Source organism: Mustela nigripes, chromosome 1 (assembly GCF_022355385.1).
Source record: "Mustela nigripes isolate SB6536 chromosome 1, MUSNIG.SB6536, whole genome shotgun sequence".
Taxonomy (NCBI): Eukaryota; Metazoa; Chordata; class Mammalia; order Carnivora; family Mustelidae; genus Mustela; species Mustela nigripes.
Window position 1 is genome coordinate 46416846 of NC_081557.1, and position 12610 is coordinate 46429455.

The window sequence follows — 12610 nt, forward strand, 5'->3', positions numbered from 1 at the left end:
CCGTAAGTGACTCTTAATCTCACAAAACAAACTGAAGGTTGCTGGGGGGAGGGGGTTTGGGAGAAGGGGGTGGGATTATGGACATTGGGGAGGGTATGTGCTTTGGTGAGTGCTGTGAAGTGTGTAAACCTGGTGATTCACAGACCTGTACCCCTGGGGATAAAAATATATGTTTATAAAAAAATAAAAAATTATTAAAAAAAAATTGTTTCCTGTCATAAGAGGGTGGCTCCTAATTTTTGTTTAATTTGAAGAGAAACATGCAGATGTGCCCTGGCTTAGAAAGTTTTGCCGTCACTCTTTTACCTCTCATTCCTTAGAAGAAGAACCTAGATTATATGAAATTAATATTATTTATTAATAGATGCTAATTAGATGTAGCATAGTGGATAATCTAGTAAAATTTAGGAAAGAATCTCTTTCCATTCTACAGTTTCATTGCCATATAAATCTGTTTAAGGAACAGTTCTGGACAAGTGAATTCTAAATGAAGTGAGGCAATTACAGTTAGAGTTCTGCTATGATAATTCCCATGTAATAGCAATTTCCCTAGTGAGCCCCTCCCAGGATATATGGAAAACAATGCCATACTTCTAAATAGATTAAGGAAATCAAAAGAAACATTAGAAAGTCATTTGAAGCAAACGAAAATGAAAATGAAACTTGTTAGAACTAGTGAGAAATCACTAATGCATTACCTTTTTTTCTTCAAAAAGGAAAAATAATGCTTGTCTGTTATACAACTTTTTTTTTCTTTAAATAAGTATTGTTATAAAAAAACAATACTTTGCTGCTGTCTCCTTGGGTGTACAATTACCAAATTCTGCTAACAGTTTGATTTGTAATTTTTTGGACTTTTCTCTCTGCTGTGGTATATACAAAGAATATTATTTAGGCAACCATATTATGTATAATACATAGAAATTTTCTTTTGCCAATTAACAGTGTATCATGGTGGTTTCACCAGTGAAGTTGATAACACAAGGAGGCAGAGATAAAAGCTTATGTCTCAAACAACTACTTCATCTTCACCCACATACAAACCAAAGGACATTCTTTGATCTCTCAGTAGAGGCACTGATGTCTTCTGATTGTGAACTTGATTTGAGGTATAATTTTATCCTTATTTCAAAGGTCGAGAATGCTTCAGAACCAAGATTAAGCCTCATAACCATGAATCCTCTGACTCACACAAGTGAAATAAATTTCCTGGTTTATTCACATAACTTTTATTGCAGTAATCACTAGGGAATGTAATCATTGGTTTGCATCAGTTTTTCCACTATTAGAATGTTAAATTCTAAAGTTAGAATAGATTGCATCCTATTTATCATTGTCTCCTTAGGGTATAAATCATTGCCAAATATTTTATATAAATAAACAAATGAAAACATCAGTAAATGAATGGACAAATGAACATGAAAGAGTCTATACCACCCACCCTACAACTGAATCCAGCCAGGAGTTTCCATCATGTCAAATGATATGAATTTCCATCCCAGTACTTTTCTTCTCCTTGGCACTCCAGAGATGGAGGCCATCCACACTTGGCTGTCAGTGCCCTTCTGCCTTGTCTACTTGGGAGCTCTCATGGGTAATTTTGCTATTCTATTTATTATCAGAGCAGATTCCAACCTGCACAAGCCCATGTTATTCTTCCTCTGTATGCTCTCTGTGGCTGACTTGGTCATCTCCATTACTGTTGTGCCCCAAATCCTCAGCATTTTTGGTTCCACAGCAGGGAGATATATTTTGAAGCCTGGCCTGCCTTGTATAAGTGTTTCTCATTCATTCACTATGCAGCATGGCATCAGGTTTTATCTTGGCCACGGCCTTTGACAGGTATGTGGCAATCTGCGATCCTCTGAGACATTCTACTATCCTGACACATAGAGTCATCAAGAATTTGGGGCTGGCTATTGTCTTCTGTGGGGTTTTGCTCTTCAGCCCTCAACCCTTCATGCTTCGGTGGCTTCCTTACTATAGAACTAATATCATCCCTCACACTTCCTGTGAATTTATGTCTCTGATCAATCTTGCTTGTGCGGAAACCAGGATCTGCAAAATCTACAGTCTGACTGCTGCCTTCCTCACTGGAGGTTTAGATTTCCTACTGATCCTATGTTCCTATGTTATTATCCTTTACATGGTTTTCCATCTTCCATCCAAGGCTGCTTGACTCAAGACCTTGGGCACTTGTGGATCCCATTTGTGTGTGATTTTAATGGCCTACACTCCTGCTTTTTTTCACTTTCCTTACTCACAGGTTTGGTCAACATGTGGCTCCTCATATTCACATCTTTGTGGCTAACATCTACCTCCTTGTTCCACCCACAGTGAACCCAATGATCTATGGCATTAGAACCAAGAGGATTAGAGATCGATTCAAGCTTTTACATTTCACAAATTCTGAAACAAGAAACTTTTCAAATATTCTTTCACTAAGTTGTTGACTTAAAGAGGAAAAAAAAAATTAACTCTCCTTCTAAAAGCCCAATCCCTATATCTTCTACTTTTGATATTTAAAGTATTAATTATCATTGACTGGATTTTGTTCTTCAGAGAATTTCTTGGGAAATGGCAGATTTAGGTTATTTATTCTTGACATATTTACCTGATGATCCAATATCTACACTACTATGTGTTTTTATCTGCCATGTTTGCTCCACAGGACTATCCTATTGTTCAGTCTTATCAGCTTTATCAGAGATATTTTACTGACTCATATCTCTGACTTTTCCTGTGTTGTTGTACATTTGTAGGTCTTCACTAACAGGAATGTTTATATCTCCTGAATGATAAGACTGAAGGCAGTTTAAATCTGTAAAATTGGAAATTGGCCTGGTTTTGGCAAAATTTCTAAATGGATGGATGAAGAAATTGTCAGGATATCCTGTGTAGAGAGTTCTTCTTGGAATTTTTTTTTCATGTAGCCTTATTTTATTCTGTATACCTATAATTCTTTTAAAGTTTTTAAATGAAATTGCTTCCCACAAACACTCTTCTAGAAGACCTGATGATATCAGAAATTGTCCTACCATTTTTCTTTTATCTGTTTTCTCACTGTGGTTCAGGTTGACTCCGTTGATTCTTTGAAAATATCTGTAGTTGTCTGTCCATTCTTTGAAGGTCTTGAATATTCTAATACCATCTACCCCCAATCTATATTACAAACAGGAGAATATCTTGTTCTGGTATTTTCTTAAAATTTATCTTTCTTCATAATTTTTCTTTCTTAATAATCTTTCTTTATAATTTCTTTATAATTTACTCTTGACTGTGATATGCCTTTTTTTTCCTGTTTTGAAGTTCAGTGACTCATATTTATATGGAATGTTGTGTAGGATAATCAGTATTGTATGTAATACAAAGATTTAGGCTTCTTTAAGATCTAGTGTTAAAACAGTTTTTTCATTAGTCCATATTAGTATATGTTAACAATTTCTGCTGCAGCTAGAATAGGATCATGTCAGTTTTTACCTTGAAATTTTTATTTCTTCTTTCTGGACAAGTGGGTTATCAGGTGCCAGGTATAACATGACCACTTTTTTGCTGACTGCCATATGATTTCACACTTTCTCCCTTCAAAATAAAGTGCTAACTGTGTGTTCATATTTCTGGTAGTCTAAATTTCTTTTATTATCCTCTATTACACATTGCCTTAGATAAGATATATATATTTGCATATATACAATTCTAAGAGGGCAATAAAAGGTCATGTTTGAGACAACTGCTCAGGTTTGAATCTCCAAACAACTACTTACAAACTATGTTGTAACTTATGAAGATATGGTAGCTTTCTGCCTCAGTTTCTTCAATGATGATATGGAGACATTGACAGGAGTTATTTCAGGAAATAATCTTGACACTTTAAAGATTTTTCCTACATGTAATTAGGCTCCACTGGAATTAATTTATCAGGATCTTGAAAAGTCAGAGCCTGGAAGTAAAAATGGCTCAGCAACTGTGTTTAAATTGGAATCATGGAAATAGGAAATAACTTCACTGTTTAGGGGTATATTTTTATTAGTTCTGCTGAAAAATGATGAAAATTTGCCAGTGAACATAGAAAAGAAGAAGATTCAAGAAAGAAGAAAAGAGTCCATTTAGAAATCCAGACTGGGGCACCTTGATGGCTCAGTTGGTTAAGCAGCTGCCTTCAGCTCAGGTCATGAACCCAGCATCCTGGGATCAAGTTCAACATTGGGACTCCCCTGCTCTGCGGGGATCCTGCTTCTCCCTCTCCTTCTACTGCTTCTTCCTCTCCCTCTACTGCTTCTCCTGTTTGTACTCTCTCTCACGTGCGTTCTCTTTGTCAAATAAATAAAGTTTTCTTTTAAAAAGCCAGAATAATATTCTCAGAATCATTTTCATATTCAGATTCATACTGAATGTACACAGATAAAAGTGATGACTTTGGCTCACGATCCCACTATCATAGGTAATGTTTTTTTTTGTGTGTGTGTGTGTGTTTTGTTGTTGTTGTTTTGTTTTCTGGATCTGTGTGTGTGAATACTAGTTAATATTGAAGAAGTATCTTCAATTATTTCTAGATCAATTACAACACATTCTGGTAGTCAGGACGCTAGGCCACTAAACACATAATAGGTCAGCCAGCTGCATAATTAAAAAAGATTCACACAATGAATGTATGTTAGAATTCTACTAAGGCCCAGTAAGTGCTGAAGATGCAGTAACAAACAAGGATGATATGAAGCATATGGGCTCTTTGCTTCATATAAGGTCCACCTAATGGCGAGAGGGCATTTTAGAAATTGCATAAAATAAATTATTTAATGCATAAATTCAGTAAAGATTTTCACATTTTGAAAATGTGGTATAAAAATGGATGAGGTGGTCTGAGGGAACAAAAGATAGATGTCTAGAAGGATAAAGCATTCGTCTCATGTTCTAGGTTTTATTGTGACCATACAAGGAAAAGAGATAACTTGATTATGTGAGTGAAGTAACAGACCTCTGGTTGTAGCAGGAATGACAGCTTTACTGTTTGTAACTCAGGAATTGTGCCTTACTGGCACAGAACGATATTGTGCACCATGCTATAAAATAATGTTAGACATGCAAGCAAACAACTGACTCAGTGGCTTAACTGAAAAAGATGACTCAGGCAAAGTTTCCTTCACCATGACTGAATTACTACTCATATCTAAGGACCCAAATCCAGAGAAAAGATTATGAAAGTTGGAGTGAAGGTAAATTTGTGCTGGGAGAAAGACTTACCTTCTCCACTTATGGACTATAAAATGGTCCTAGACATATCTGAGATAATGTGAATGATAATGCCATTGGTATGGATGATGGTTACTGGCTAAACTAACTCATTCCTCTTGGCTGGCATTAGGAAGGTATACCTGCAAGCCCATATACCAAAAGGCAACAGGCTTTGGCATTTATCAATAAGGGATATGTATGAGGGTCCCTGCCATGAGATAGGACAAATGCTAAAGCTACATACCAGACCACAATGTTAGAGCTATAGGATATGAAACTGTGCATCAGTGCTGCAGTGACCCCAAATGCCTCAACAGCAGATCTGTGGGTTGGCTTTTACTCCACTAGAACTCCAACTCATGGAGAAATACCTAGAAACTTCTGCATCTCTCCCTGAGGGATGGAGTTTTTGTAGAACTGCCAGACTTCAAGGGCAGATGCAGAAGTGGCGGTGCCAGTTTGACCTGGTGATGTTCTATGGGCAACAGTGTTTATATCAGCGTCACCACTGTAGAGCTGGACAAAAACCTTTTAGTTGTGACTGTTATACTAGAATATTCTATCCTAGAGCTTAGCCAATATTCTCTGCTATCATATAGCAGGTGATATCCCATATCACATTGGGAATGCAGACATACAGAGCTCCTCAAAATGAGAGGTCTTGAGTTGGTTTATTTAAAGTTTAAGTTAGAAAACTATGCATGACAGTTTCTTTCTTTTATTGGAATTGACTGTGTGTTAAGATAAAATGTCAATAACGGTGGGATGCAACAAAAGCAGTGGTTGACTTCCATCCATGTTGTTGCAAATGGCAAGATTTCATTTCTTTTGATGGCTGCATAGTATTCCATTGTGTATATATATAAAAAAAAAAAAAAAAAAAAAAAAAAGCAGTGGTTGAAAAGAAATCCCAAGCTTATAATTTAAATATTCCAAAAGACAAAAGTTTGAAAATCAGTGAACTTTCTTATAAAAAATTAAAAGAATTGTAAATTAAACAAAAAGGAAGACATTGATAAAGATAAAATTATAATTTAAATGCATGAATAGAGTTAATAGCAGTCTTAACCTGAACAGATTTTATTTCATCCTAGCTATAGTTCATGAAATAAATGCCTTTTAATAAATGTCTTTAAGTTTGGGCATCTTGAAGTAAAGCCCCTAATCATGAACACAGCTGCTTAACTGGGAAACACGATGCGGGCACAGTTCTCTACCTGGGGGTAGAGACAGAGTTCAACTTGTCTCTACCCCTAGGAAGTGAAAATATTCTCTCCAAGAACATAACCATTTAATAGTTTACTGCTGGGATTGATGATTCAGAAAAAAAATCTGTGCCACACGTTTACGGATTACCTTGTTTTTTATACCGTAAACAATAGGATTGAGTGCGGGTGGTACAAGGAGATAGATGGTAGACAGAAGAATGTGGGTAGGAGGAGCAACATGTCCAAAACGGTGGCTAAAGAAGGAGAAGAAGGCAAGAATATAAAACTCAAGGAAAACAAAAATGTGAGCTGTACATGTATTAAATGCTTTGAGCCGTGCCTCCTTTTGGTGTAGACGAAAAACAGCCTGGAAAATAAGGATATAGGAAATGAGGATAAAAATCATGTCAAATCCTAATATGGTAAAACCTACAAGGAGACCACACGTCTTATTGACTCTGACATCTTCTGCAGCTAACTTGACCACAGCCATGTGCTCACAGTAAGAGTGGGCAATTACAATGGAATGGAAAAGATGTAGTCTTTTGATTAAAACTGGTAAAATGCCAACAAGCACCATTGCCCGAATTGCCACAACCAGCACCATAGTAACCAGAATGAAAGGTGTGAGGACGGATGTGTGTCTCAGTGGATCACAGATGGCAACATAGCGGTCAAAGGCCATCGCCAACAGGATGCCAGATTCTATGCCCTGCAAGGCATGGATGAAGAAAAGCTGGGCTAAGCAAGCATCAAAAGTCATGGAGCAAGACCCAAACCAGAAGATAGCCAACATCTTGGGAGCAATAGCTACACAGAGTCCTATCAGTGGCTGCCAACACTGCCAGGAAGATGTACATGGGTTGATGCAGACTACGTTCTGCTGGGATGATGATCAGTAAAATGATATTTCCCAGAAGAGCCACCACGCATATTACAAAGAAAGAAAACCCAATCCAAAATTGCACGTGCTCTAGTCCAGGGATCCCAATTAGCATTACTGTTGTGGGGTCAATATATGACATGTTAATGGATGCCATGGAAGTTAGTGATCTCTCTTTTCACCATTAATTCTCATTCCTGTAGAAAGAGAATGGGAGTGGGAAGTGAAAATACACAGACCCTACTATTACTCAGACATATAGAGCTTTAAGAAATAAGTTCAGTACTTTGGATGACAGTTTGGCCAGATTATTCGGAGGTTTAATGCTACATGCCAACATAGCAATAGCAAGCAAACCTCCACTAGAGGGGCACCTGGGTGGCTCAGATGGTTAGGTGTCTTCCTTTCAGCTCAGATCATGATCCCAGAGTCCTGGGATTGAGCCCCGCACTGGGCTCCGTGCTCATCAGGGAGTCCACTTCTCCCTCTCTCTCCCCACTGTCCGCCCTGCTTGTGTCCTCTCACTCTCTCTGTCAAATAAATAAATAAAAATATAAAACAAAACAAAATAAAACAAAACCTCTACTAGACTCATATGTGAACAAGGGAGAGTGTTAGGATTTCTGACATTTTTTGTGGAAATGGAAATCACAAGTCTGAGATCATTGATCTTTTGCATTTCCCATGACCTCTACACTCAGGTATTTGAAACACCTTCTGTAGGCTTTCCTTCTTTATTTCCTTGTAGATATCAGTCCAATTTTGTGGCAAATGTAGATCCCTCTGGGCATCTTGTGGACCTAAAAGAATCCCATTTCTCTTCTATGTGGGTGAGTACATAGCTATTGAGAGCCTTATCCTCAAACAATATTATTCCTGGTCCCGGGGAGCAGGTTATAGATCCCTGAATCTGTGACATTGGCTCTCAAATGAGAATTGGTGGGAGAGAGTCTAGCTGTATATTTACTCAGTTTTCATCATAAAGACATTGAATAAATCACTGACGGGACATTAAGTGTGGCCCTTTAAGGAGATTTGAAGAGGGTGGTCTGTTGTCACAGGCAGCCAGGGATGTTTAGTTGTCTGAATGAATTAAGTTCACTTAATTTCAAAGTGTATTTGTTGAGTAGAATAGGAAGGGTAGAATATGGAGGATGTTTTTTACAGAGGGGCTTAGGAAATTAGAAAAAGAATAGAGAAACATTTTAAGATGAGTAACAGCTAAAAATAAGACAGGATGCAGGCAGAAGCAGAATCGGTTTAGAGATACCATACTCCTGGATGAATATGATGTTTTCTCTCCACAAGCTAAATGTCAATGGATCACTCAGTAATCTGTGTGGAAACCCTCTGGTTTCACAGTGGGAGTCTTACATTCTTATTAATAACTTTACACTATACTATGACTCTGTATTAAGATTCTATAATTACACTATGATAATTGCTATGATTTGACTCCTGAGGCACCTCTGAATATCATGAGCTAATCTTACAACTCCCTGTTTTTATACTTTTTACAGAATTGATCTGACTTCTCTCTCTTTTTTTAAAAGATTTTATTTATTTATTTGACAGACAGAGATCACAAGTAGGCAGAGAGGCAGGCAGAGAAAGAGGAGGAAGCAGGCTCCCTGCCAAGCAGAGAGCTTGATGCGGGGCTGGATCCCAGGATCCTAGGATCATGACCTGAGCGGAAGGCAGAGGCTTTAACCCACTGAGCCACCCAGGTGCCCTGATCTGATTTCTCCTTAAGGGAATTCAAATTTCACTTTTAAGAAATCCATTTTTTATTTCCCAAGTGTCTGTTGCATTAATCATTCTCTGATAGCTAAACTGGTTCACACTTTATACCAGTCTTTCCATGTCAACACATTGACTGAAATAACTCCCACAACAAGTTTTCCTCTAATCTGGTGATATCCATAGAACCTGAAAAATGGAAACTTTTAGGTATAGTAATGGAAGTCTATTTCTTTCTTGGGCAATCTCTTGGAAATAGTCATATAAATAGCTGTGTCATAGTCACATAAAGTACATGTGTGGACATATCAAAGGAATTTTTGGTACAATAATTATTACATGAATGAAAAGTAATTGGTGGAGGGACATTGAGTTCTCTTTGCTTGTCTTCCTGCAAGAATACTAATGAGCAGACAATAGGCAAAGTAGTCATAAGATATGGATTAAAGCCATATTGTGTAAAATGGTTTCCTTTGGATGTCTCCATGTTACCTTTGGATGTATGTGGTGGTAGAAATGATGGAATATGTGGAGAATGTTGCTAATAGTTATGAATGTGAGTTTCCAGTTGATAGAAGCTAAGAGAGAAAGAAATCTCAAAATCTTAATAAATCGGTATCTCCTAAATAATCGTTCAATAACTGGCTGATATTGTAAAGGCAGAAATATTGTACTTAGCTGCATTAACTTGATGATATTGCCTTTTTCAGAGAACAGTTATCTAGGAATCAACAAGTGGTTAAAATCAAGGACATGAAACTGATAGATGAGTCCCCCACCACGCACACATATTTATATTTTGTGGGATCCTGCCAAATTACCTTACACACCACCCCAGATTACCCATCTGTAAATCAACAACAAAACCTTACTTACCCCAGTGCTAAATGAGATCATATATAGAACACATCAGTGGTTGGTACGATTCACATTTTATCTGGAGCAGTTTTTGAAAAGGTATTTTATTAAGACAGAAACAGGTGATGTCAAAGTGGTGATGCAACATGGAGGCTTAAGTGGGTAGAAGAATAAATGAAACAAGATGGGATTGGGAGGGAGACAAACCATAAGTGACTCTTAATCTCACAAAACAAACTGAGGGTTGCCGGGGGGAGGGGGTTTGGGAGAAGGGGGTGGGATTATGGACATTGGGGAGGGTATGTGATTTGGTGAGTGCTGTGAAGTGTGTAAACCTGGTGATTCACAGACCTGTACCCCTGGGGATAAAAATATATGTTTATAAAAAATAAAAAATTAAAAAAAAAAATAAGGTGATGTCCCAACTAGTTTGTAGATTTCCATGCAGTTAAAAAATGCCACTTGAATTTTACAAAATCTTTGTAACAATTACTCCTTGGCAGACTTTGCAAGTTATTAGGAATAAAATGAGATGAGCCCCCTTCATCTGAGTTACTTAAATATAATTACTATGAGAAACCACAAGGCCATGAATTTGATGATTTAGCTTTCAAAATGGCCTAAATGCTATCATAAAAGAAACTGGCTCGTTTTTAGTTACTGTGCAGAAGAGAAAGAAAGGTTTTAATACATGATCTCCAACAGAGGCAAGAGATCAGAAAGGAGGTTGAGGTATCTTTTGTTCCATCACAAAAAAGGACCAAGATGGCATGTAAACGGATGAGATACTGAAGCTTTTCATGACCTACAATTTTCCTCTATTTTTCTTCCTTTCTGTATCACTCAAACACTCCACATCTCTACAGATATAAGTGGTGAGTTATCTCATCTTTTTTTTTTTTTTAATTTTCAGTGAACATTAGAATTAATAGGCATCCAGGTGACTAGAATCCAGAATCATGAAAAACATTTTGCATGTATCATAAATTGTCAGAGGGCCATACATAGAAGATGGGACCAAATTATCTGCAAAATTCTTTCAAGTCTAAATTATATTAGATTTACACTGATCTAACCCCCTCTTTATCCTTTGGTGGATGAAAAATTCTAAACACACAGAATGGAAATAACATGGCAATGGATAATAAAATTAATGAACAAAACAGGATTGGAAAACGTTAGTCTCTCCATTCTCTCCTAAAATAAGCACCCATTACAGCTCCTTACTAACTCCTAGTTCCAAAACTGTAGGGGCAGAACTTTACCTGGATAGAGCTGAGGGCTGATTTGGCATGTGAATCGTCTAGTAGTATCTTTGTTTCCACCAAGATTTCCAGCAGAGGTTGATATTAAAGGAAAGCTTTCTCGGCCTTCCTGAGTGCCTGGGCGGATCCCAGAGCGTCATTACCTTTCTGATTCCCCAGTGTGTCATTATCCTTCTGACCCCCACGTTTCCTTCCCAGGAGTAAGTTGGCCTGGCCTTGTACCATCAGGCTAGAAAGTTCCCTCGATTCTAGAAGGAAAGGGTCTGCCTGGAATGAGAGCTCTCTGATCTTGGGTTAGGTTTAGAGAAATTTGAGCAAAAGCTCATGAGTAGTGAGGACACCAGAATGTGAGAAATGGAGATTTCTCAAGACATAGAAGTAAAGTATAATTATGTTGTTCATCCTCTGTTAATGGAGATGAAGTAGTATAGTAATTTTTATTGCACTCATAAATACTATAGTAATCTGGCTCCACCTGCTTCTCCTTTTCCCATTACTACTACACTATTACTCCTATTTCTCCTTCACCTCCTCCTTTTCTTCCTGATCCTCCTGCAAAGAATGTTACGCTTGCCTAGTATTTTACAGTAATTTTCAACTTCAAATGAACTTTAAGTATTTTTTTTCTCAAGGAACACATTCTTCAAGCTTCCCACGGTCATTGAGATATTTAAAAATTCTCTCTTCTCTTTTTTGAAAGGTAATGGCAATAACTCCAGTAACAACATTTTTACTGTGTCACTTTGATGTATTTAAAACCCCAGATGGCAAGTTTTGTAGGTTATTGTTAGTAATAGGTTATTCCTCTCAGAATGTGGAACATATTTTACAGGTTGGCTGCTTTCTGACCCAGAGTTTTAGTTTAGTCATTTGACATAGAAAATCATTAGTTAACTGACGGCAATATGATGGTGGCAAACTGTCTTTCTCTAGCAAGCCTGTAGGTTACTGGCTTTTGGATGATAACAGCCAAAAAAGCAGGGATTGCCACTTAGATTTTTTTTTTTTTTTCTAACTGAGGTTCAATAGTCTGATACTCTGTATCTTCATGTGATACCATCTTCTTTATTCACTTGTGTACTTAATTTTGGCTTTAAGTTGTCAGTATTCGTCCAATCTCAGAATTATTAGTCTAGCTTCAGTTCACCTACAAAATCAGTTTGGTCTGTGAAGAGAAGAAAATGCTTATATGTGCCATTTTTGGGGGGGTCATCTTCTTTGATTTTTCATTTTCTTTCTTATTCTCAGCTTCCTCAGGAATTTATGCTAAGGACTGACATCTTTCTTTTCTGCTCACCACCTTATCTTACCTTCTTTTCTCTACACTTTATTTCCCATATTTTATTCTCTGTCATATCTCTCATCTTTCAATTCTTGTTCCTTTTTTTTCTTTCTCTTTTTCTTTTTTTCTCTCCCTCTCTTTT

At 37.3% G+C, this 12610-nt stretch overlaps 1 protein-coding gene and 1 pseudogene across 1 annotated transcript; one reads left to right on the top strand and one right to left on the bottom strand.

Moving 5' to 3' along the window:
• Positions 1–1473: 1473 nt before the first annotated feature.
• On the top strand, positions 1474–2453 carry LOC132015644 (olfactory receptor 52D1-like; annotated as a pseudogene).
• A 4078-nt stretch (positions 2454–6531) lies between these two features.
• LOC132011583 (olfactory receptor 52A1-like) lies at positions 6532–7480 on the bottom strand. The gene is given in 2 exon segments (XM_059390390.1): positions 6532–7264; positions 7266–7480. Coding segments are annotated over 2 exon segments (948 nt in total).
• Between the last annotated feature and the right edge of the window lie 5130 nt (positions 7481–12610).